This window comes from Cervus elaphus, chromosome 10 (genome assembly GCF_910594005.1).
Source record: "Cervus elaphus chromosome 10, mCerEla1.1, whole genome shotgun sequence".
In the NCBI taxonomy this organism is placed as follows: Eukaryota; Metazoa; Chordata; class Mammalia; order Artiodactyla; family Cervidae; genus Cervus; species Cervus elaphus.
This window is the reverse complement of record NC_057824.1, coordinates 30,755,101-30,780,258: the sequence shown is the minus strand read 5'-3', so window position 1 is coordinate 30,780,258 and position 25,158 is coordinate 30,755,101. Positions and strand designations below refer to the sequence as shown.

At 38.3% G+C, this 25,158-nt stretch overlaps 1 protein-coding gene across 3 annotated transcripts in view; it reads left to right on the top strand.

Moving 5' to 3' along the window:
• Positions 1 to 25,158, top strand: part of SMG1 (SMG1 nonsense mediated mRNA decay associated PI3K related kinase) — a 97,621-nt gene that overhangs the window by 67,150 nt on the left and 5,313 nt on the right. For 2 of the 3 annotated variants that reach the window (XM_043914412.1, XM_043914413.1), the window contains 24 exons: positions 290 to 444; positions 1,954 to 2,176; positions 4,894 to 5,140; positions 5,546 to 5,775; positions 6,622 to 6,870; positions 7,361 to 7,690; positions 7,809 to 8,027; positions 8,721 to 8,911; positions 9,616 to 9,788; positions 9,925 to 10,204; positions 10,658 to 10,930; positions 11,166 to 11,400; positions 11,563 to 11,789; positions 14,285 to 14,435; positions 14,539 to 14,728; positions 14,907 to 15,376; positions 17,753 to 17,890; positions 19,181 to 19,333; positions 20,060 to 20,239; positions 21,003 to 21,230; positions 22,003 to 22,214; positions 22,370 to 22,476; positions 23,595 to 23,774; positions 23,862 to 23,968. In XM_043914412.1, coding sequence (XP_043770347.1) covers positions 290 to 444; positions 1,954 to 2,176; positions 4,894 to 5,140; positions 5,546 to 5,775; positions 6,622 to 6,870; positions 7,361 to 7,690; positions 7,809 to 8,027; positions 8,721 to 8,911; positions 9,616 to 9,788; positions 9,925 to 10,204; positions 10,658 to 10,930; positions 11,166 to 11,400; positions 11,563 to 11,789; positions 14,285 to 14,435; positions 14,539 to 14,728; positions 14,907 to 15,376; positions 17,753 to 17,890; positions 19,181 to 19,333; positions 20,060 to 20,239; positions 21,003 to 21,230; positions 22,003 to 22,214; positions 22,370 to 22,476; positions 23,595 to 23,774; positions 23,862 to 23,968 — 5,148 coding nt within the window. The remainder of the gene's footprint in view (positions 1 to 289; positions 445 to 1,953; positions 2,177 to 4,893; positions 5,141 to 5,545; positions 5,776 to 6,621; positions 6,871 to 7,360; positions 7,691 to 7,808; positions 8,028 to 8,720; positions 8,912 to 9,615; positions 9,789 to 9,924; positions 10,205 to 10,657; positions 10,931 to 11,165; positions 11,401 to 11,562; positions 11,790 to 14,284; positions 14,436 to 14,538; positions 14,729 to 14,906; positions 15,377 to 17,752; positions 17,891 to 19,180; positions 19,334 to 20,059; positions 20,240 to 21,002; positions 21,231 to 22,002; positions 22,215 to 22,369; positions 22,477 to 23,594; positions 23,775 to 23,861; positions 23,969 to 25,158) is intronic. The other variant, XM_043914414.1, reaches the window with a different exon arrangement.

The window sequence follows — 25,158 nt, the reverse complement described above, 5'->3', positions numbered from 1 at the left end:
GTACAGAGCAACTCATATGTTTTAAAATAAATTTTTTTTGTAACCACTCCCCTCTCCTCCCTAAAAACAAAACCCCTAAAGCTGTTAGGGAAATTATAGTTAAGGAGCAAAGCTTTTAAAATAATCAAAATTGGTTTTATAAATCTGTACTGATAGAATCACTGATTGAGGTTCTGTAATTGGATAATGAACACAAGATGCACCCATTTCCCTTGAAATTTGCAGTGTTAGCAGAACTGCGCGTGTGTAGACTCACAGATGAGCATGTTTGGATGTGCTGTGTGTGCAGGTTCAGATGCTTGTGGCTGAGCTGCGCAGGGTCACTGTTCTCTGGGATGAGCTCTGGTTGGGAGTTCTGTTACAGCAGCACATGTATGTCCTGAGACGAATTCAACAGCTGGAAGATGAGGTGAAGAGAGTCCAGAACAACAACACCTTACGCAAGTATGTTTTTATCAACTTATACATCAGAAACATAGCTGCCCCTTTTTATTAATGTAAAATACATATAAAGTTTGCCGTTTTTAACCAGCTTAAGTGTACAATTCAGTTGTAGCAAGTACATTTACAATGTTGTGTCCAGTTCCAGAACTTATCCATCCTTCCAAATAGCCGCTCTGTACCGATTTAATAGTACTTCTGCATCCTCCCCTAACCTCAGCTCCTGCTCACCACTTGTCTACTTTCTGTCTATGAATTTGACTATTCTGAGTACCTTGTGTGACTGGAAACATAACAGTATTTGTCGTTTTGTGTCGTTTGTTTCACTTACCATGTTTTGAAGATTCATTCCATATTGCAGCATGTATCAGAATTTCCTTCCTTTTTATTGCTGAATCACATTCCTTCGTATGAATGTGTGTGTGTGCATGCACCAAGTCGTTTCAGTCCTGATCAACTCTTTGTGACCCTGTGGACTGTAGCCCATCAGGCTCTTCTGTCCATGGGATTCTTTAGGCAAAAATACTGGAATGGTTTGCCATGCCCTCCTCCAGGGGATCTTCATGACCCAAGGATCAAACCTGCATCTCTTATGTCTCCTGCATTGGCAGGGGGTTTCTTTATCACATTTTATTCATGCACTCTTCTGTCAGTGGACACTTGAGTTGCTCCTATCTTTTAGCTCTTGTAACCAGTGCTTCTATCAGCATTGGTTTACAAGTGTCTGAGTCCCTGCTTTTAATTATTTTGTGTATGAGCCAGTGAATTTGCTGTGTCTTATGGTAATTCTATGTATAACTTGTAGAGGAACTGGTAAACTGTGCACCAGGGTTCCAGTTTCTACATATCCTCACCAACATTTATTGTTTTCTGTCTTACTGATAGTGACATCCTAATGGGTGTGAAATGGTATCTTTTCATGTGCTTATTGACCATTTGTATATCTCCTTTGTCTGTTTGAATCTTTTGCCCATTTTTGAATTGGGTTTTATTGTTGGAATTTTAGGAGCTCTCTAAATATTCTGGATTTTAATCCCTTTATGAGATACATTGATTTGCAGATATTTTTTCCTATTTTGTGTATTTTTCACTCTTGCATGAAGATGTCTTTTGATGCACAAAATTTTTTAGTTTTGATGTAACCCAGTTTATCTGTTTTTTTCTTTTGTGTTCCTCTAAGAGTTTTAAATGAAGTCTTAGCTTTTATGTTAAGGTCTTTGATCCATTTTGATTTTTTTTTTTGGGCATATTAGTATCAGGTAACACTCCAGCTTCATTCTTTTGTAAACAGGTATCCAGCTTTCCTAGCACCATTTGTTAAAAGGAGAAGCTGCATCTTTTATATGCTCGATTTTTTACAGTGCTGTTGTGGTCAGTTACTTTGTAAATATTTTAGTAGTTCATTTTGATTATTATTATTATTATTTTTTATTCTTCTTTTATGCTGTTTACTTACATTTGACAATTTAAATTGTTCCTTGTTTGTATTGAACTCTATGTCTTTCTGGTCAGAGAAGAGAAAATTGCAATCATGAGGGAAAAGCACACAGCTTTGATGAAGCCCATCGTGTTTGCTTTGGAGCATGTGAGGAGCATCACGGCGGCCCCTGCAGAAACACCTCATGAAAAGTGGTTTCAGGATAACTATGGTGATGCAATTGAAAATGCTCTAGAAAAACTGAAAACACCGTCAAACCCTGCAAAGCCTGGAAGCAGCTGGATTCCATTTAAAGAGGTATAGAAAAATCTAAGAATGCTACTGAAATGGGAAATTCCATGAGAAAATAAACTTAAGTAAGGGGTCTCTTTTTACTTAAAACACAGAGAAGACTTTCTAAGCCCATGGAATGCAGCCAGTGTTCAGTTGCTAAGTATAGAGAAAGATGTTTTCTTCATTTTTTTGAATTTGAGGTTGAGTTGTCCTAGGGTGGCAAGGTGCATCTACTGAGGGTTCCCACCAGGGGAGAATATACTGTAAGGTGTTAAACAGGGAAGGAGCTTGACTGCTTGCTATATTCTTCTCATAAAAGATTAGCAAATTTGGTCTTGTACCTATGTAGCTTTTCTTAGTGGAGGGGTATTCAGTATTTCTAACAGACAAAATATTTCCATGTAATAGCATCAATTTTTAAAAGTAATTTTTTCGACAGCAGTTCTGCATAGGCTGTTTGAAGGATGATTCAGTTCAGTTCAGTCGCTTAGTCATGTCTGACTCTTTGTGACCCCCATGAATCGCAGCACGCCAGGCCTCCCTGTCCATCACCAACTCCTGGAGTCCACCCAAACCCATGTCCTTTGTGTTGGTGATGCCATCCAACCATATCATCCTATGTCGTCCTCTTCTCCTCCTGCCCTTAATCTTTCCCAGCATCAGGGTCTTTTCAAATGAGTCAGCTTTCCACATCAGGTGGCCAAAGTATTGGAGTTTCAGCTTCAACATCAGTCCCTCCAATGAACACCCAGGACTGATCTCTTTTAGGATGGACTGGTTGGATCTCCTTGCAGTCCAGAAGGATGATTAGTATGTTTAAATATTTGAGAATCCTTATTTGATCCACTTAATTCTATATTTGGTTTGCATCTGTTTTAGCAATAGCACCAATAGTTGGGGGATCCTATTTATTACCTTTTATCTTTTTCTTATCCCTTCTTTCGTTGTCCCTTTCCTATATTGATCTTAACTGATTTCCTTATGTTAGTAATGAAAAAACTGTTAAAAGCTACAGTGTAGAGCCAAAACTACACCTGACTTTAAGTAGAAAATATGAAGCAGAGGAAATGCTAAATACAGAGGAAATGCCTTAGGAGCTCAAGACAAGAGCACTAACATGAAGGATGAAGTTTATTTGTGTGGCCTAGCCAAAATTTGTTTTCCTCATGTTCCAGCAGTAATTTCTTGCTTTGCATTCTTCTCAGTGAATCAACCAAGAAACTCAGAGGAGATAGGAGGAATACTTTTTTTTATTTGGCCACACTGCTTGACTTGTGGGATCTCAGTTCCCCAAGCAGGGGTCCTGCCTGTGCCCCCTGCAGTGGAGTCTTAACCATTGGACCACCCAGGAAGTCCCAGTTTTTAAAAACTGATGTACAGTTGATTTACAATGTTGTATTAACTTCAACTGTACAGCAAAGTGACTTTTTTATATATATTTATTTTTCATATTCTTTTCCATTGTGGTTTATCACAGGATATTGAGTGTGATTCCCTGTGCTATACAGTAGTTCCTTGTTTATCCATCCTATATATGCTAGTTTGCATCTGCTAATCCTGATCCTTCCCTCTCCTGTACTCCTCCCATAGGGGATATTTTTTTAAAAACCCGGTGTGTGTGTGTGTGTGTGGGTGTGTGTTTGTGTAATAAGTCATAGAGAAAAATTTTAGAAGTACTGTGTCCCTGTACTCCTCCCATAGGGGATATTTTTTTAAAAACCCGGTGTGTGTGTGTGTGTTTGTGTAATAAGTCATAGAGAAAAATTTTAGAAGTACTGTGTCCCTCCATAATTATATCTTCCTCTCCATAACCACTGCTCTGAATTTTGAATTAATCCTTATTTACTTAAAGAAAATAGTTTTTATTGATACATTTCTAAATAGTATAGTTTAGCCTCCCCCTGTTTTTGAATTTCATATAAATGAGATTGTATTTTATGTGTATGTTATGTGTTTTACCACTTCCATAAATGATTCATCAGCATTAGGTTTTTGCTTTTGGTTTTTAAAATAATTTATCCATATTTTGTATACAGTTGAACATGAATAGATTATTGAACAGTACCACAGTTTATCTTTTGTCCTGTCAGTGAATACTTGAGGTGTTTCCAGTTACCTTTTTCCTTTTATGAACAAATGTTGCTAAAGATTGATTAAAATTTTTCACGTGAAAGCAGAGCCCAGAGTTCATTAATTCAGGTGTAGATTATTGAATTAGCTAAGAAGGGATACAGCTATACATGATCCTCTCTCTGTGAGTTATTAGAAAGATTGTGCGTCTTCTGCATACTTCAAATAGTCCGAGCTCTAAATTATTACTAAATTTTCAGATGGCTTTCTTAAAGGTGCTTGCCACCTTTACGTTACCTGCCAGTAACTAGCTCTATCTTTTGTTCTGTTGTTAGGAGTGAAGTGATCTGTTTGGGTGTTGATTGGACATAGCTTAACACTGGGGAATTAGTTTGCTACAAGCCTTGAATTTTGTGATCACAGCAGTGATTGTTTTTCCATCTGCTATGATTTCATTGCTTATTTGGGAGAGGTCTGAACAAAGCAGAAATCACCAAGAGCATATCAGCACATCAGTGTTTCCCCTCCCAGAAAAGCCCAAATATGTAACAGCAAATTAAATGAACTAGACAAGAGGTGTTTGTATTTTAAATTTATCTTTAAGCCAGATTAAATGTCGAGGAAAGTAAGTGCAGTGATGATGATGTACACTTTCCCTGTCTTACACACAGATAATGCTGAGTCTGCAACAGAGAGCGCAGAAACGCGCAAGCTACATCTTGCGTCTTGAAGAGATCAGCCCGTGGCTGGCTGCCATGACCAGCACTGAGATTGCTCTTCCTGGAGAGGTCTCAGCCAGAGACACCGTCACGATCCACAGTGTTGGTGGGACCATCACAATCTTACCTACTAAAACCAAGCCAAAGAAGCTCCTCTTTCTAGGATCAGATGGGAAGAGCTATCCTTATCTTTTCAAAGGTGGGGTTTAAAAGAACATTAATCTGATTATTAATGTTTTAATGCTCTCTGTGTGTGTGTGTTGTTTAGGTGAATTTCTATATGTCATGAATAGCCTGGAGTATCATGTATTTTGATGGAACTTGTTGGAAACTGTGTAGTGTGATTTTCTTTTGTTTCCTTTGTTCTTGGTTATGAATGTATACAAGCTGGGCAACTGAGATACAACTAATAATGCTGTATCTAATATCTTGTGGCTGAATAGAATGTTCTTTAATGCTGTCATTATGCCCTTTTGACTGTCAGTTCTTCACTGCTATTGCTAATTGAGAGGGACATGAAAAAGTGGTATGTTTCCAGTCTCATTCCATTGCACTTCACCCTATTTGGTTATCTGTCCCAACCACTTTAATTTTGTTTCCACAGGACTGGAGGATTTACATCTGGATGAGAGAATAATGCAGTTTCTGTCTATTGTAAATACCATGTTTGCCACAATCAATCGCCAGGAAACACCTCGTTTCCATGCTCGCCACTATTCTGTAACACCACTGGGAACTCGGTCAGGCCTAATCCAGTGGGTAGATGGAGCCACGCCCTTATTTGGTCTTTACAAACGGTGGCAACAACGGGAAGCTGCCTTGCAAGCACAAAAGGTTGATTCAAATTAAAATATGTACTTTTATTTGAATGCTGATAAACAAGTATATGTATTAGTTTGTTCTCCGTTACATGTGAAATATGTCTAGGTTTACTGCCTTTGAGCATTTTTTCAGGTTTGAGAGTTAAAGAAGGAATAAACACACCTTTAAATTTGGAGTTAATCACTATGGCGTTCTGTTTTGTACCTGTGAAATTTATAGTTTGATTTAGAACAGTTTTTTAGAATTCATTTTAGCTGAGTATCTGAGTGCTTAGTATATGAAAGAAATAGTACTAAGTACTTCATATAAAAAAGGTAAATTTTTAAACAGTCACAACTTCAAGTTCCAACATCTAGACAAAGAAAATGATTCTAAGTTGGATAGATTTGGGAAAGAGCAAGAGTTTGAACATAGGAGACTGTAGAACAATTACTGAAGGGTGGATTAGAGATGGAATTAGGAAAGGGCCATCTGCATTTTTGTCTAAGGTGTTTCTAAATCATAATTTTATATTATGATTAAGTTATATTGGTGAACAATGAAATAAGTGCATAAATGAATGATAAATTTTAAACAGAATTCTATGTTACAAAGAAAAGTGGAACTTGGATGTTGAGCTTGAGTTGAACCTCAAGAAAATATAACAGTAAACCAAGTTTTCAATAAAGCCATAAGACCTAATTAAGAAAAAGATAACGTAGATTGCAGTCCAGAAGAACTGGCTATTTGATGCATGAGATTTAGCTAGCTAGTGGAGAATGCTGCTGAGAAAACAGTTTTTAAAATACTACTCTATATTCAAGGTACTCTTTATCCTTATTTAAACAAAGTTAATCTTCTCTTAAAATTTTTTTAAAGGCCCAAGATTCCTACCAAACTCCTCAGAATCCTGGAATTGTACCCCGTCCTAGTGAACTTTATTATAGTAAAATTGGTCCTGCTTTGAAAGCAGTTGGACTTAGTCTGGATGTGTCCCGACGGGATTGGCCCCTTCATGTAATGAAGGCAGTGTTAGAAGAGTTAATGGAGGCCACGCCCCCAAATCTCCTTGCTAAAGAGCTTTGGTCATCATGTACCACCCCTGATGAGTGGTGGAGAGTCACACAGGTATGTGTTTTGTTTTGGGCTGTCATCATTATTATTCTTTGCCTGCGTCCTGTCTTGTCTTGTTCACCACCCTCCTGCCGCCCCTCTAGAATTGGTAGTTTGAGACCTGTATTTGAATCTTATATTACCTTTATTTTTATGAGGCGTGGCCATGACTGTATGAAGGCAGAATGAAGGGGGTTATGGATGAAATGAAAAGTGGAATAAAAACTTTAGAAAGGGAAAAACTAGAGAGACTGAAGAACAGTTGTTTTTTTTAAGTCCTGCATTCTGTTGATGATGAAGTAGAACCAGCAAGGACCTCAGTGTTGTGTGCTGCTGCTCACCAAAGTCTGTGATCACATGTAGCATCCCTGAAGAGTGCCAGCTATTTATTTAGAAATAAGGGAGTAGGATTGTGGGGGTTTATAAATTTTAGAGAATCAAGACCATGTTGGAAGGAAATTTGCTAATAATGCCTAACTTGCTCCCCCCACCCCCTCTTCTTTAGTCTTATGCCAGATCTACTGCAGTCATGTCTATGGTCGGATACATAATTGGCCTTGGAGATAGACATCTGGATAATGTTCTCATAGATATGACGACTGGAGAGGTTGTTCACATAGATTACAATGTTTGCTTTGAAAAAGGTAAAATTAAAGTGGATTTTTATATAAGGGTGGAATATATTTTGGTGAAAGTACAAAAATATAATGATTTGTCTTTTCAAGGTAAAAGCCTTAGAGTTCCTGAGAAAGTACCTTTTCGAATGACACAGAACATTGAAACCGCACTGGGTGTAACTGGAGTAGAAGGTGTTTTTAGGCTTTCGTGTGAGCAGGTATGTGGTTTTCTCTTGTGTAGTGTACCTGTTACATTAGCAAGTTCTGTGGAATGAAAAGCTACATTTTAATGAGGAAACTTTTGGCAAAACTTAATTAAAAGTTTTCTGAAAACAGGTTCTACACATTATGCGGCGTGGCAGGGAGACTCTGCTGACGCTGCTAGAGGCCTTTGTATATGACCCCCTGGTGGACTGGACAGCTGGGGGTGAGGCTGGGTTTGCTGGTGCCGTCTATGGTGGAGGGGGCCAGCAGGCTGAGAGCAAGCAGAGCAAGAGAGAGATGGAACGAGAGATCACTCGCAGCCTTTTTTCTTCAAGAGTAGCTGAAATTAAGGTGAGGCCAGTAGTAAGTCATTGTCCCTTTTTTGTTAATAGTTAACAAGACCAGGGAATTCCTTGGTGGTCCAGTGGCTGGGACCTGGTGGTTTTGCTGCCAGGGCCTGGGTTCCAGCCCTCCTCAGGGAACTAAGATCCTGTGAGCTGTGTAGTGCCACTGAAAAAAAAAGGTTAACAGGTCCATAAAAAAAGTAAGACTCTAGTGTATGGTATTGAAATGGCCATGAAGTAGGGCAGTTTGCTGTGATCGTTTGCTAAGAAATGCTCACATGAAAAGACACATAGTCACACTCCCACATGGGAGGTAGGTTAATAATTTGAAAAATATTATACCTTTTTTAGTATACTGAATGTGTTTGCCAGTGACTATTTTAAGTGTTCTTTAACTGGATAGTCTCTTTGATTTTAATTGGATAGTCTCCTCCTTCTACATATAGCCAGTGATGCTGATCCTGCTTTGTGTGGCATGGTGGTAACTGCATGTTATTGTGGAATTGAGTCTTCATTTATGGCCATGTGAATTGATTGCATTAGTTATCTTTATAAAAATGCAGGTGATCCACACTGGCTTTGTTGAGATTTAAGTGTAATAGCATGTGCAGAATGTCCTTCTAACATGATCCTTTTGGCATACATCCTCATACCTCACAGTCGCCCCTATAAGAATCTTCCTAATTATATCTTTTTACAGGTGAACTGGTTTAAAAACAGGGATGAGATGCTGGTTGTACTTCCCAAGCTGGACAGCAGTTTAGATGAATACCTGAGCTTGCAAGAGCAACTAACAGATGTGGAGAAACTTCAGGGCAAACTGCTGGAAGAAATTGAATTTCTAGAAGGAGCTGAAGGAGTGGATCATCCTTCTCATACTCTGCAACACAGGTTTAAAACAAGTGTTGAACTTGTAATTTATCTTTATTCCATTAAGGAGAACTTTTGTATTTGTATGAACATTATCAACTTGAATTAGAATTGCTGCAGCAACTCACATATGAATAATCAAAGCTCTTGCAAGAACTGCAGTTTTGAAGTACTTACAGAATTCACTTAAATTTTCAGCTTCATTGTATTTAGATGTTTGAGTTACTATGGGAGATGGTGGACATAGTGGTTAGAACCGTGAACTTGGATTCAGAAAATCTGGGGTTTATTTTTTTCCTCTGCATTTTATGTCTGAATCCTTATTATTTGTATGGTGGATTTTGTCCACATGGCCAAGTTTTTTTGAGCTTTGATCTAAGTGAGTGAACCTCGCACAGAGTGGGTGCCTAGCTCAGTGAAGGGTGGTTAAATGTGGAAGTGCCAGACACTGCAGGAGATGCTGAGATCCTGAGATTACAGAGATCTGTCTTCCAGTCTCAGTCTTCCGCACTTCAAATAACTCTGGTAAATGTAGAATTTTGTTTAAAATGTTGTGAGTATAGTTAGGGGACTATAGCGTCAGGAAAAAAACCAGAGGAGGAAACAACGTTTGAGTGGTATCCTCAAGATTGAAAAGGAACTTACCAGGCTCAAGTATGAGCAAAATATACTTTTAGAGTGATGAAAATTCCCAGCAGTCAATTAAAATTTTTTCCTTCCATTAGGTATTCTGAACACACTCAACTACAGACTCAGCAGAGAGCTGTTCAGGAAGCAATCCAGGTGAAGCTGAATGAATTTGAACAGTGGATAACACACTATCAGGCTGCATTCAGTAATTTGGAAGCGACGCAGCTGGCCAGTTTGCTTCAGGAGATAAGCACGCAGATGGACCTTGGTATGTTAGATGTACATGTGAGCATGTGAGTTTTGTTGTTATGTGTTTATGTGTAGAGTTCTGATTTGTACTCCCTTTCAATGACTGCTGATTTGAAATGGCTTCAGTGTGATGGATAATTATCTTTTACTGAAAGGTCCTCCCAGCTACGTGCCGGCAACAGCCTTTCTGCAGAATGCTGGCCAGGCCCACTTGATTAGCCAGTGTGAGCAGCTAGAGGGGGAGGTTGGCGCCCTCCTGCAGCAGAGGCGCTCGGTCCTGCGAGGCTGTCTGGAGCAGCTGCATCACTACGCAACCGTTGCTCTGCAGTATCCAAAGGCCATATTTCAGAAACATCGAATTGAGCAGTGGAAGACCTGGATGGAAGAGCTCATCTGTAATACCACAGTAGAACGCTGTCAGGAACTCTACAGGAAGTAAGTTAATCACTCTCGATTTTCTTTACTTCTCATTGGGACTGGAAGCAAAGTTGTGTTCACATTTTCAATTGCATAGTATTTCATTTTCTGAAAGAAATGATTGATGGAATTTGAATGGAGTCACTTTCTTGTGGTTTTAAGAGGGTTTAAACTCTTGTTTTCCTTTATAAGACAGTGGTTTTTGTAATTAGTTCAAATGTATCTCACTCTTAGATAAAATGTATCTAAGAGTGGTGGGATCAGGTAAAGAGAGCTGAATTCACATATTGATTCTGTCACTCAAGTCATCTTTAGAAGTTACTTTTGCTCTTGAGACGTTCTCTGTAAAATGGAAATAATGATTTCTGCTCTTCAAAGTTTGAGTATCAAATATAGTATTCCATCTTGTCTTTTTTAGTACTTTGTAAGGTGTGAACTTCCCTTTCAAGCACCTCTTTCTCTTTCTTAAAGATATGAAATGCAGTATGCGCCCCAGCCACCCCCAACAGTGTGTCAGTTCATCACGGCCACTGAGATGACCCTGCAGCGGTATGCAGCAGACATCAACAGCCGACTTATTAGACAGGTGGAACGCTTGAAACAGGAAGCTGTCACTGTACCTGTCTGTGAAGATCAGTTGAAAGAAATTGAACGTTGTATCAAAGTTTTCCTTCATGAGAATGGAGAGGAAGGGTCTTTGAGTCTAGCAAGTGTTATTATTTCTGCCCTTTGTACTCTCACAAGGTGAGTTAGCTGACGTATTATTGAGACTATTTCACTGTCCTGTGAACATTGATGCTTATCGAGAGTTCATGTGTTTTTTGGTTGATCCCAAACTTAAGGTATCCTTGTACTTTCATTAGTCTTGCCCAGTGTAAGACTGCTTTATTATTATTATTTTTCTCCCAGATTTTGAGGTATCCTATTTGTGTGTGTTCCACTAAATCGGTTTCACTGTACAAATACTTACCTCATTCAGGCGTAACCTAATGATGGAAGGTGCAGCGTCGAGTGCTGGAGAGCAGCTGGTTGATCTGACTTCTCGGGATGGAGCCTGGTTCTTGGAGGAGCTCTGCAGCATGAGCGGAAATGTCACATGCCTGGTTCAGTTACTGAAGCAGTGTCACTTAGTGCCACAAGACTTAGATATTCCTAACCCCATGGAAGCATCTGAGGCAGTTCATTTGGCTAATGGTGTATACACCTCACTTCAGGTGAGCACTTCTAAATTAGCTTAAATTTTGTAAGTTTGTTTTAAATGTTGAGTGTTGTATTTTTTATCTCTGGTTCTGAAAAGCAGTTTGACTTCCTCAGCCTTTAATGTTGCTTTATCTAAACTCAGGAAGCATTAAAATAGGTTTCTCATGTATTTACAGGAATTAAATTCAAATTTCCGGCAAATCATATTTCCAGAAGCACTGAGATGTTTAATGAAAGGAGAGTACACATTAGAAAGTATGCTTCGTGAGCTGGACAGTCTTATTGAGCAGACAGCTGATGGTGTTCCTCTGCAGACTCTAGTTGAATCTCTTCAAGCCTATTTAAGAAATGCAGCTATGGGACTTGAGGAAGAAACACATGCTCATTACATCGATGTTGCCAGGCAAGTGAATGCTAAGCTGTGCTGTTTTCTTGTGAAAGAGTTGGGAAGCCAGATACGTTTTCTGAGCTCTTATTTTACTGTAAGCTTACTTTTAATTTTTAGAGCAGATATATATATAAACACTTGTAAGTTTTCTCTGCCCTTGGCTGTGCTGGGTCTTCATTGCTGCTCAGGCTTTTCTCTAGTTGTGGCAAGCAGGGGCTGTTCTGTAGTTGCGGTGGCTCCAGCTTCTCATTGCGGTGGCTTCTCTTGTGGAGCTTGGGCTCTAGGGCACATGGGCTTCAGTGGCTGTGGCTTGTGGCCTCGGTAATTGCAGTTCCTGGCCTCTGGAGCACAGGCTCAATAGTTGTGCTGCATGGGCGTAGTTGCTCCAAGGCATGTGGAATCTTCCCAGATCAGACATGCAACCCGTATATCCTGTATTAGCAGGTGGATTCCTTACCACTGAGCCACTAGGGAAGCCTCAGTAATACCTTTTTAAAAATACTTTTATTTGGGGGAATTCCTTGGTGATCCAATGGTTAGGATTCTGCACTTGCGAAGGGTGCAGGTTCAGTCCCTGGTAGATTCTGCAAGCTGTACGGCATGGCTAAAACAAACAAAACCAAAACAACATCTCCCGTTCCGTCCCCCGCTCCCCCCAAAAAAAGCAAAAAAAAACCCCTTTTATTTGGAAATAATTACAAATTCATAGGAAGTTGTATTTTTAAAATAAAACGTTGTTCAGGGATGTCTTATGTAGCCTTCATCCCTCCTCGAGTGTAGCGTCTTGCATACCTGTGGTATAGTAGCAACACCATGAAATGGACTTTGATACAGTCCACAGAGCTTACTCAGGTTTCACCAGTTACATGTGTACTTGTGTGTGTGTGTGGTTTTGTTACATACACACACATATTCTTTAAAGGCTGTAATTTTTACTATATTTGTGCTCACACACAAAGTGGAATGTGTTATTTTTTAAGCCAGCACTTGGAATTCAATGGGAGCATCTGAGCCAGTTTAGCTTGCTAATGGGGTATACACGTCACTTCAGGTGAACACTTGTTAGCTTAAGTTTTATAAGTTTATTTTGGGTATTGAGCTTTGTATTTCTCAACTCTTAGATCTAGGAAAACAATTTTGAAACATGTAGAGGTTGAACAGTTTCTTCAGCCGTGCAGTGTACCCAAAGCTAAACCCTAAGCCCCTTTGTCCCTTGTGATTCAGGGCCTCTTTCTTTGGCATTCTGTCCAGTTGCTGTCAGAAAATATAATTGAGAGAAGCAATGAATTGACCCACCATACTTCCTCCCATGGGAAAATTACAAGATATAAGAAAGCAGAGAGAACAGTATAATGAACCCCCATTTCACCACCTTCAGTAATTATCTGCACTGTGATTAATCCTGCCCCCCACCCCTTTTTTTTTTTTGCTTCTGGTTAATCTTGTTTAAATTGTACTGCCCTGGTACTTTGAAGCAAATACCTTTTCATTCTTAAACTGCAGGAGAATTAATGTAGACTTATTTTCTTAAGAGGCCCTTATTTCATAAGAAAAGGTAACAACTCCTTAATGTTTTCTTTTATCCTGCATTCAAAATTTTCCTATTTTCTCATGTTTCTTTTAGTTGTTTTATCATAAAGTTTAAAAAACAAGTGTAATTAGTATAGGATAAACATTTTTCAGCTAAATAATGAGATTATTTGCACAAGAGCTTTATCATAAAGTTCCTAGCATTATTTTAAAAGTTAGATGCTAAGTCTGTACACTTTTCTTTCTCACAAAAGTTCAGCCCTTACTTTTCCTTGATGTCTAATCTAGATTCCCTTTACTCTCAAATAGAGGAATGTTTACTTCCATGTAAGCACTGGGTGACAGACTTCATGTTTGATTCTACTACAGCCTGTATGTATCTTGTGTTAGAGAAACTTTTTGGTAATCTAAATGAAAATTTTATACCATCATATAGCTCTTTTTCCATTATAAATTTCTCTGATAGCTTAACACTTATATAAGATGTTTAACATGGTGCTTGGATACATAAACACTATGCAAGTCTTAAGTTAATTATAATGTGAGAGCAAATGTCTCAAGACCTGCCTTCAAACTATGCATTATTCAAAACTCAGCATGCCAAAAAGGATAGCTGTTTCCATTCACTGTCTGTAGCTGACTGTTCTGTGACAGTAGTGTGAAGATACTTGACAACTTTTGCTAGGTCCACCAGCTTTAGAATTGTGTGCCTCTTGATTTTTTTTTTAATATTGGAAGTGTATAATGTTCTGTATATAAAGAGATACTGTAATATTTTATATAGTTCTTTTAAAACTGTCATAACTTCAGTTTGCATAAAATTTAATCACATGAACAATGGCTAATAACACTCCTTCCTTCATAAAAAGACTTTTTCCCTAGACTCTGCATACTAGCTGTAAGACTTGTTGATCTTAACGTTTCCCCCCAAATATATTACTGTTTAGGAATGGTTTTAACTCCTTTTTCTTTTCCTCTAGAATGCTTCATGCTCAGTATGGTGAATTAATCCAACCAAGAAATGGTTCAGTTGATGAAACACCAAAAATGTCAGCTGGCCAGATGCTTTTGGTAGCATTTGATGGCATGTTTGCCCAAGTTGAGACTGCTTTTGGCTTATTAGTTGAAAAGGTAAATAATTGACCTGGTTTGATAAATAATACAAGTGTAGTAAAGTAGTTGTTCTGTGTTTGAAGAGTGGAGAAATGAACTTTCTTTTCTTTCATTTACATAGCTAAATAAGATGGAAATTCCTATAGCTTGGCGAAAGATTGACATTATACGGGAAGCCAGGAGCACTCAGGTCAATTTTTTTGATGATGATAATCACCGACAGGTGCTGGAAGAGATCTTCTTTCTAAAACGACTACAGACAATTAAAGAGTTCTTTCGGCTCTGTGGTACCTTTTCTAAAACTTTGTCAGGTAATATTTCACACTTAAGCCGGATTTAGTTGTACTTTGGAGGGAAATGGGATAGAGTAGGCTTAATTTAACTGTAAATTAAAATCTTAAATTCATGCTGTCTTCAAATTCTTAAGTTAGCTTTGTCACCTTATTTTAGTATTGTATGAAATACTTAAAGAAAAATTTCCTTTTTTAGGATCAAGTTCACTTGAAGATCAGAATACTGTAAATGGGCCTGTACAGATTGTCAATGTGAAAACCCTTTTTAGAAACTCTTGTTTCAGTGAAGACCAGATGGCCAAACCAATAAAGGCATTCACAGCTGACTTTGTGCGGCAGCTCCTGATTGGACTCCCGAACCAAGCCCTGGGCCTCACACTGTGCAGCTTCATCAGTGCTCTAGGGGTAGACATCATTGCACAGGTGGAGGCGAAGGATTTTGGTGCTGAAAGCAAAGTGTCTGTTGATGATCTGTGTAAGAAAGCAGTGGAGCACAACATCCAGATCGGGAAGTTCTCTCAGCTGGTCATGAACAGGGCGACTGTGCTGGCGAGCTCCTACGACACTGCCTGGAAGAAGCACGACTTGGTGCGCAGGCTGGAGACCAGCATCTCCTCCTGCAAGACAAGCCTGCAGCGCGTCCAGCTGCATATCGCCATGTTTCAAGTACGTATTTCTCTCCATAACGGGGTTTGTCCTCAGTGTAGGAATTTGAAAAGCTGGGAGATTAATGTAGAACAATATAAAGAAGAGAAAATTTAAACTTCCCAAATTGTGCCAGCCCAGAACAAACACAGCTTTAACATTTCTGTAACATTTCTTGTCTACGTAGTTGTGATCGTTTTATGTTTATAGTTTGTGTCCTTTTAATTCGTTTCCATCAGTGTTTTATGGTTAGTGTTATCATTAAATATTACTTGTAAATGTAATTTTTTTCTTTTAATTGGAGTATAATTGCTTTACAACACTGTGTTCATTTCTGCTGTCCAACAGAGTGAATTCTGTGCGTGTGCATATATCCCGTCCCTATTGAGCCTCCCTGTCCCCCACCCTGTAAATGTGATTTCTAATAATGGAACGTATTTGTTAGGTGTATATATTCTGTGTGTACTAACATAATTATTTCCAAAGTGACATCTGTTTCCCTGAATGTCTAAGCTCTCTGCATACAACCTGTTGTCATTTGGGAACTATTTTTTAGAAGCCTGTTTTTGTCCTTGTTTGTTTTGGGGCAGTACAGACTTTGGGAGTGAGATAGATTTGGATTCGGATATATGAACTTACCTTTAACCTCCCTTAAGATCTGATTTCCTTACCTGTAGAATGGGGACAGTACTCTCTAAAAGGTTGATGACTGTGTGAATTAAAAAATGATGATCTGGGACTTCCCTGGTGACACAGTGGATAAGAATCCAGCTGCTAATGCAGGGAACACGGATTTGATCCCTGGTCTGGGAAGATTCCACATGCCTTGGAGTAACTAACTACTGAGCAGCTAACCACTGTGTGCCACAGCTGCTGATCCCACGCGCTGCAGCTTCTGCAGCTCGCGTGCCCTGGGACCTGTGCTCTGCAACAAGGGAGGCCACTGCAGCTAGGGAAAGCCCGCGCAGCAGCAAAGACCCAGCACTCCCAAAAATGAATACTTTAAAAAAAAAAAAGTGATCTGTGTAAGACCATAAGTACAGTATAAATTACAGATTTTTTTTCTTATTTCTTTACTTCAGAGGCTTCAAGATTGTCAGTAGCTTGACAAGTTGTGACTCATGGAGTAGCATTGGGACTGTAGTATCCGGGTTCTGGTTTGGCCCAAACACTGGTTACTTTGTATCATTTATATTGAAGCCACTTCCCAAGAGTGGAATTGGTGGGGCATGGAACCAGTATATTTTTCTCTTTGCAATTTTCTCAATTAGCTGGTTTCTTAGCTCCTAAGTTAAGAAAAGTAATTTATTCAGATTCTGAAGTTGCATTTATTATAGAAACAGTCCATCTAGCACATTGGGATTTTTTTTTTTTAATAACATCTATTTTTAAAAGCCTTTATTTATTTACTGGCTGTTTCGGGTCTTTGTTGGCTGTGTGCTAGTTGTGGAGAGCAGAGACTGCCCTCCGTTGGTGGTGCACAGGCTTCTCCTTGCGGCGGCTTCCCTTGTTGCAGAGCACAGGCTCTCGGCACACAGGCCTCAGTAACCGGGGTGCACGGGCTCAGTAGCTGTGGCGCACAGGCTTAGTGGCTCCCTCCACAGCACGTGGGATCTTCCCGGACCACTGTCCCTGGCATTGCGAAGTGGATTCTTAACCACTAGACCCACCAGGGAAACCCCACGTTGGGCTTTCTTGGCATTTATTTTACTTCAAAAGAGTAATGTTGAAAAGGTTTATATAATACATTTTAGAGTTTATTCATTGAAAAAGTTCACAACTATATGGAAAATACAAAAGTCCTTCCAGTTTTGTTCATCTGAACACATTTTAAGCTAGCACAATATATAACTTTAAAATTTCAGCTCAGATGTCCCTTGGCCTTCTGGGGCCACCTTACAGCGCACAAGAGGCTCGCATAAGATGGCTTGATCCTCTGCCATCAGTTCCCTGCACCTTTCTGTCATTCTGTCCCTTGTAGGTTCACTAGAGAATTCTTTCTTTGACTGCTGCTGTCGTTTCTCTCAGTTACTTGCTTAGCTCCCATGCTGGGCAATTCTTCTACCTACTGTGCTTATTCCAGCCTCTGAACTGGAGATTATATTTTCGGAGGATTGTGTAGGAAACTTTTACTTAGACTAGGAAATGCCTTCAGAATTGCTATTTAAATACTGCATATCAGTGATCCAAGGAATTTATCAGCCATTCTCTACCTCAGGAAATTTTCCATCTGGTTAATTCTTTTATTGTGTTTCTGTTACTCTTCCCTGCCCACCCTGCCCTGCTGCAACTGGACTTTTTACCTCCTCCCCCAGTCCTTCCCCTAGTGTCACTTCCCCTCTCTTGATTTTTTCTGTGCTTACTTTATTGCATTTCTTTTTCTTTTTCTTTGAACAGTGGCAGCATGAAGATCTCCTTATCAATAGACCACAAGCCATGTCTGTCACCCCTCCCCCTCGTTCTGCCATATTAACCAGCATGAAAAAGAAACTCCATACTCTGAGCCAGATTGAAACTTCAATTGCAACAGTTCAGGTACCTTTTGTCATCTCCTCCTTCTGACACATCTTACTTTTAGAAATGACCTCAACTGTGGTGAAGTGCTCTGTTCAGTCTGTCCTTGGCTTTTAAGTCACAGGAACTTTAATACCTTTTGCACTTTTATTTTTAATTTGTGACTTTTTTTTCTTATCTTCCAAAGTAACGGAATCTTAGCAGTATATTTTGAACTAAGAATAGAGACATACTAAATATTTCAAATTTTTAATGAACTATTTAAGAAGTTTTAATGGTTATTACTGTGCCATTATACATTAACCTTGGTAATGGTAAAAACTTGAATACCAAATTTGTTTCCTGAAAGTTTGGCATATTATTAATATCCATGAAGCTTAGGCCTATCTTCCTTCTATTGTGAAGTTAAAGGAATTTTGTGATATCAAAAGCAGCAGAACATTTTTCTAAACCATTATTTTTGACTTTTTTTGGGTCACATCAGCAAAATATTTAATCTCGTCTTCTTTTTTTAAATAAAAGAAACTGGTCTTGATGATGGTTTTATATACATCTTTGGTATTCTTATATCTCATATATTCAGTAGTAACTGACATTTTTCTGTTTTTATAGTTTAATATTAGTATGATTACAATCACTGTAGTAATTTAAAAATTTTTTTTAATATTTTAAAAATTTTTAATAGAACTTTTCTTGAGCTCACTTCTTTGAAGATTGAGATACCTTTTCTCTACAGCATATTAGTTCTAGTTTTCACTTTAGAGACTGAACTCAGGCCCTTTCTGATTCTAGAGGTGTCTGTGTGAGTGAGCGGTGGAGGGGAAGAGTATTGGGAACTCCGCCACTTGAAATGTTGAATACATAATGAAGCAACTTTGTTATGTAAAACCTTCGTATTGTGATAATCTGGCTGGATTTTTTTTACCATTATTCATAAACATTTACATTTGTGGGGATCTGATTTTCATCTTTTACTATCAAAGATATAAATGGACTTTCTCATGGATTGCATATATAGTGCAGTGGGAATTTGGTATGACAGGGTTTTTTTTTTTTTAAGACTATTTAGAAATGAAAATGAAACTTCTTTCTGCAAAATAAACTGAAAGCCAGTCCTTACCTTCTCAGATATGTTTAGTCTTAAATACTCAATATGAAGTCAAGATTAATTCCAAAAGGTGACAGTTTGTTAAAGATGTTTTCTAAGTTATGTATGCCATCCTACTTCTTTTGAATCCCTCTTATTCATATAAAATGCTCAACAGATAGGAAGTGGAGTCCTATTCACTGAGATTCTGCTGGCTTTTATAGGAGAAACTGGCAGCACTTGAAGCAAGTATTGAACAGCGACTCAAATGGGCAGGTGGTGCCAACCCTGCCCTGGCACCTGTACTACAGGATTTTGAAGCAACAATAGCTGAAAGAAGAAATCTTGTCCTTAAGGAGAGCCAAAGAGCAAGTCAGGTATGGGCACCTGTGTGTGCCATCTTGTTTTCAGTTACAGGATTATATAACTGATTACATAATCAGGCACAACACTGAACCAACAGGATTCCCATATCCTGTATATCCATTGCCAGAATTTAATAATTATCAACTCAAGTCCTACTTTATTTCCTCTATACTTCCTACTCCCTATCCTAAATTTAATGGTAATCTCAAATATTATATCATTTTATCTGTAAATATTTCAGTATGTATATATAAAGATGAGAACTAGTTAGTAACATAATCACAGTACTATCACTGTACCTTGAAAGATGTCCTTAATGTTGTCAAATAACCAGTCAGTGTTTTCTGATCTAAATGGTAAATTGCATAGGAGCAAAGCAGCAGAGGGGGGGGCGTTTCGGTTGGAGTTTGGATGTCGCGCAGACAGATTTCAGCGGGGTGTGATGGGCTGTTTATGGAGTGAAACTTCTGTATTAAAAAGAATCATGCGGAAGACATGTTTACCTGACTCTGCTTAGGTGCTCTTTGGCCTTCTCAGACTTGACAGCATCAACCCAAAAGTCTTCATTTATTTACAGCTTTTATAAGAAATGGGTCTGTTTCCCATGAGAGTCATACATTCATGCATTTTCAGGACCTGGTCCTGAATTCTGGAAATGAATAGGTAGTATTATTTTTCTTTCATTAATTGCAATTTTTTCCTCATTGTGATGGTTCCACTCTTTTTCCTCTTCATAGGTCACTTTCCTCTGCAGCAATATCATTCATTTTGAAAGTTTACGAACTAGAACTGCAGAAGCCTTAAACCTGGATGCTGCATTATTTGAACTTATCAAACGGTGTCAGCAAATGTGTTCATTTGCATCACAGTTTAACAGTTCAGTCTCTGAGTTAGAGCTTCGTTTATTACAGAGGGTGGTAAGTCTTGATTCTTGGGAGTGAAGAGATTGGGTAATTTAAATAAGACCAACTACATGCTCTCAAAATCAATATATTCACTAGTCTACGTTTATTGAGCATGTACTGTATATGAGATGTTATGAAGAATTCAAGGATGACTAAATCTTCTTTTATCCCCAAAGGAACTTATTTATACAAATAATGCAGTGAATGAAAAAGTGAAAAGAACTCTCGGAGCTACAAGTAGAATCACTGTAGGGGTTCCTAGGGAAGGAGAGAGACAATAGCAAATGACTCAGATGCACTTTTGAAAGTAGGGTAGCAGACAGAGGACTAGTGGAGGATGAATGCTGGGATATCAAGTTAATAAATTCAGCATTTCTACTCTGTGGGAAGGCTTTAGACTATATATTAGGAGGCTCTGGTTTTATTTTAAAAAGTTACTTACAGTGTCTTTAGGGTCCTAGCTGTGTGTCATCTTTGTTACTCCAAATATATTTTCTTAGGTTTTAAACTAAGCATTTGTTCCCTGTATAATTATGCAGAAAAGTAAAAATCTTAGTTTGTATTTTGTAGATTGTTTAAATTATCAACTATTTTTAAAAATTTATTAAAATTTTTAAGAAAACAACTGTTTTCTAGTGAATTAATCCATGACTCAGCAACTGAGGTTCTTTGTATCAGCTTGAGTTACAAGTGTCTTTTGATGTGATTTTGATGAAAAGAATCTTATATTTTTCTGTCTGATTCTTAAAATCAAACAAACCCTTATTCTGTTTAGGACACGACTCTTGAACATCCTATTGGCAGCTCTGAATGGCTTTTGTCAGCACACAAACAACTGACCCAGGATATGTCTACTCAGAGAGCAATTCAGACAGAGAAAGAGCAACAAATAGAAACAGTCTGTGAAACAATTCAGAATCTGGTTGATAATATAAAGACTGTGCTCACTGGCCATAACCGGCAGCTTGGAGATGTCAAACATCTCCTGAAAGCAATGGCCAAGGTAAGATTAATACCACTGACACATAATTACTCCCCCCTTTTATAAAATTACAAAGAGTTTTATTCATGAGAAAGAAACCTAATTTCTCCAAGGTCATATATCCGGTTTGTCACTGAGTTTATTTGTGTTTTCATCAACTGTCAACTGTTTTTTTTTTTTTTGAAGCAGGTAGTAAATAGTATTCTGATTCTGTACACAGAGAAACTGGGGCTTAGAGAAATTGATCTATACAAAGTTACATAACTTATAGAAGAGCTGAAACTTGAACTTGGTCTCACAGAGTATTTAGATCTCTAACTCCCTCCTGCCTCCCAACCCAAATCATATAGTTTGCTTCCAAAATAAATGAAATATTGCCTGTTCTCTCCAGTATTGTATAGAATCTAGATAGTAAAGAAACAGTCCTTAGAAAAGGCTTTATTGTCACAAAACAGTAGATGATTTACGTTTTGAAATTTTTTTTTTTTGGTTGCATCATGTGGCTTGTGGGATCTCAACCAGGGATCAAACCCATGCCCCCCTGCAGTGGGAGCGTGGAGTCCTAACCACTGGACTGCCAGGGAAGTCCCTGGATTTCTTTTTAGTTGGAGTTTTTATTTGTGCTGGAAACAAGATTCCTGTTGAAAAGAAGTTATTAATAAGTTGTAATAAGCAGACTAAATACATTGATATTAAAAAACCACTTATTAACCTGTTATCCAAAAGGTGACTGTCTGAAGAGTAATACTGAAACAAATACCATTTTTCTTAATCATTAAAATATTGATTGTAGGATGAAGAAGCTGCTCTGGCAGATGGTGAAGACGTTCCCTATGAAAACAGTGTTAGGCAGTTCCTGGGTGAATATAAATCATGGCAAGACAACATTCAGACAGTGCTGTTTACATTAGTCCAAGCCATGGGTCAGGTTCGAAGTCAAGAACATGTTGAAATGCTCCAGGAAATAACTCCCACCTTGAAAGAACTGAAAACGCAAAGTCAGAGGTAAGAATGCCTTCAGGCCTGAATTTAAAATGTAAGCAAAACATCTGGTAAAGTAAGTTTTGTTTATTTAATATTTTTTTCAGTTTTGTTCATACTTAACAAGTAGCTATTTGCTGAAGCATTTCATAAATGAGTCATTTTATTTTATATTTCAGTGTCTATAATAATTTAGTGAGTTTTGCATCACCCTTAGTCACCGATGCAACAAATGAATGTTCGAGTCCAACATCGTCTGCTACTTATCAACCATCCTTTGCTGCAGGTAAGACACCTCTATTGAGAAAAACCTATATCTTGACCTGTTAATAATCTACACATAGATGCTAAGATGTTAAAGGGTCTGATATGTTTATTGGGCTTCCCTGGTGGCTCAGGCTGTAAAGAATCCACCTGCCAATGCAGGAGAAGCAGGAGACGTGGGTTCTATCCCTGGGTCAGGAAGATCCCTTGGAGAAGGGAAAGGCAGCGCACTCCAATATTCTTGCCTGGGAAATCCCATGGACAGAGGACCCTGACAGGCTTTAGACCGTGGGGTCGCAAACAAGTCAGACAGGACTTAGCAAATAAACAACAACAAACATGTTTATAGTCATCATCACCTTTTTAAAGGTTTTCCCCATTAAACCTATTTACAAAAACAGAAATTCTGTCACAGATGTAAAAAACAAACTTATAGTTACCAAGGAGGGGGAAAATTGGGAACTTGGGGTTGACATATACACACCACTATACATGAAATAGATAATGCGAACCTACTGCATAGCACAGGGGCCTCCATTCAGTACTGTGTGATGACCTGTGTGGGAGTAGAACCTAAGACAGAGTGGGTGGGACTGACTCACTTTGCTGGGCGGGAGAAACTGACACGACTTTTATCAACTGTACTCCCATAAAAATGAGTTATTTAAGTGAACAACGGGTTTCCCTAAATGCTTGTCATATTTCAAACTGAACAAATTTTGCCTTTATTTTAAAAGTATTTATGTTAGTAAAAATACTGTGTGTTCAAATACTGTCTATGATTATAAAATCTATGTCTGTTAGGGAAATATGGGAAATTAATTAATAGGAAAATCTGTAGTTCCATTCCAACTAGAGATAAAACCACTGTGTATTTGTTGACTTCTCTGTGTGCATGCACACACGTATACAAATTGTATCATTCTGTGACTGTACCTTTCCTTGCCTTTTTCCACATCTAGCTGTTTAAACTATCTTTTTAGGTGAAGAGCTTTTATTTTAAGGGATAAGGACTTTAAGATTGTAATATCACATCTAGTATCAGGGTTGTCCATTTGCGGTTGATGATTGAAACAGAACTGCCCTGCTCCCCCATTTTCTGTTTACATGTATATTGAGCTACCAACTTTCTCTCTGTAGCAGTCCGAAGCAACACTGGCCAGAAGACTCAGCCTGATGTCATGTCACAGAATGCTAGAAAGCTGATTCAGAAAAATCTGGCTACATCAGCAGATACTCCACCAAGCACCATTCCGGGAACTGGCAAGAGTGTTGCTTGTAGTCCTAAAAAGGCCGTTAGAGACCCTAAGACTGGAAAAGGTAATGAGTTAAAATAAGGACACCTTACGTGTTAAATATTAATACAAAGTGGTGACTTGACTTACACATGTCTCCATTGCCTCATAGCTGTGCAGGAGAGGAACTCGTATGCAGTGAGCGTGTGGAAGAGAGTGAAAGCCAAGCTAGAGGGCCGAGATGTTGATCCGAGTAGGAGGATGTCAGTTGCTGAACAGGTGACCATCTTTTAAACTTGAGCTACGCATTTTAATGCTGCTAAAGCAGTATAGGATTAAAAATTCCCTCACCCCCATCTTTGGTGGCATATTGAGAAATAAGGCATTTAAACCTATTTTCAGGCCTCAGAACATTTTGAATAACACAGCTCCTAGATTGTCAACTCTAACTCTAGCCTGTTAACACTTTCCTTTCTCCCTAGTCCTCTTTTAACCAAAATTTAATCTGTAAAGTGTTCCTGGGTGTCAGTTGGTCTGAAGTTATTACTCTGAAATTTTATCATTAATATTATTAAAATTGTATATATAAATTCAGGAATGAATTCTTTTGCCCACAGCTGTTTATTTTGAAAAGTTTCAAACCTTCAGAAATGTTATAGGAATGCTGATGTATTATATATTCCTTGTCTACAATTGGCAAATTGGTTGTTAATCTTTTATTTGCCTAATCTTTCTGTGTAACACTTCTTGCCTAAGTACTTTGTCTCCCAAACAAAACATTGTAATAATATATAGCTATGATATATAGCTGCGATATAATTATAAAATTATCAACTCAGAAAACTTAACACTGGTGTTAATATTGACTGCTATCCACCATTGAGTCCATATTTAGGTTTCTCCAGTTATCTTCAGATATCCTTTTTGACTTAGCCACCCCCACCCATACAGAATTTAGTCAAAACTTATGCTGAAGTTCATATACTTGTTCCAGTTTTAATTTCCATTTGATGTCTAGAACAGTTCCCAAGCCTTTTCTTTTATGACATTTATATTTTTGATGTGTCCAGACCACTTGGTTTGCAGAATGTGCCTCAGTTTATATTTGTCTGATATTTTATTTATATCATAGCATTTTTGGCAAGACTACTTTGCCAGTGATGTTTTCTTAGAATTTTACATCATTGAATGTGTGTCTGTTTGTGCCATCTTTGTTATTAAGTTAGAGCACTTCGTCAAGGGTAATGTTCTCCTGAATTCTCCATTACACCTTTGCCTTTTCTTCTGTGGGGTAAAAATCTGAGACTTGTGAATATCCTATTTTTAATGGCTTGGCATCCATAATTCACATCAGCAAGAAAATATTTTTTTAAATTTTAAACACTGTTAGATCTCTATAATGGATCTGAGCTTAAGCTCTTCTTGGTTAAGAGTCATTCTTTAGACAGGGTATGTCAAATTTGTCAAAA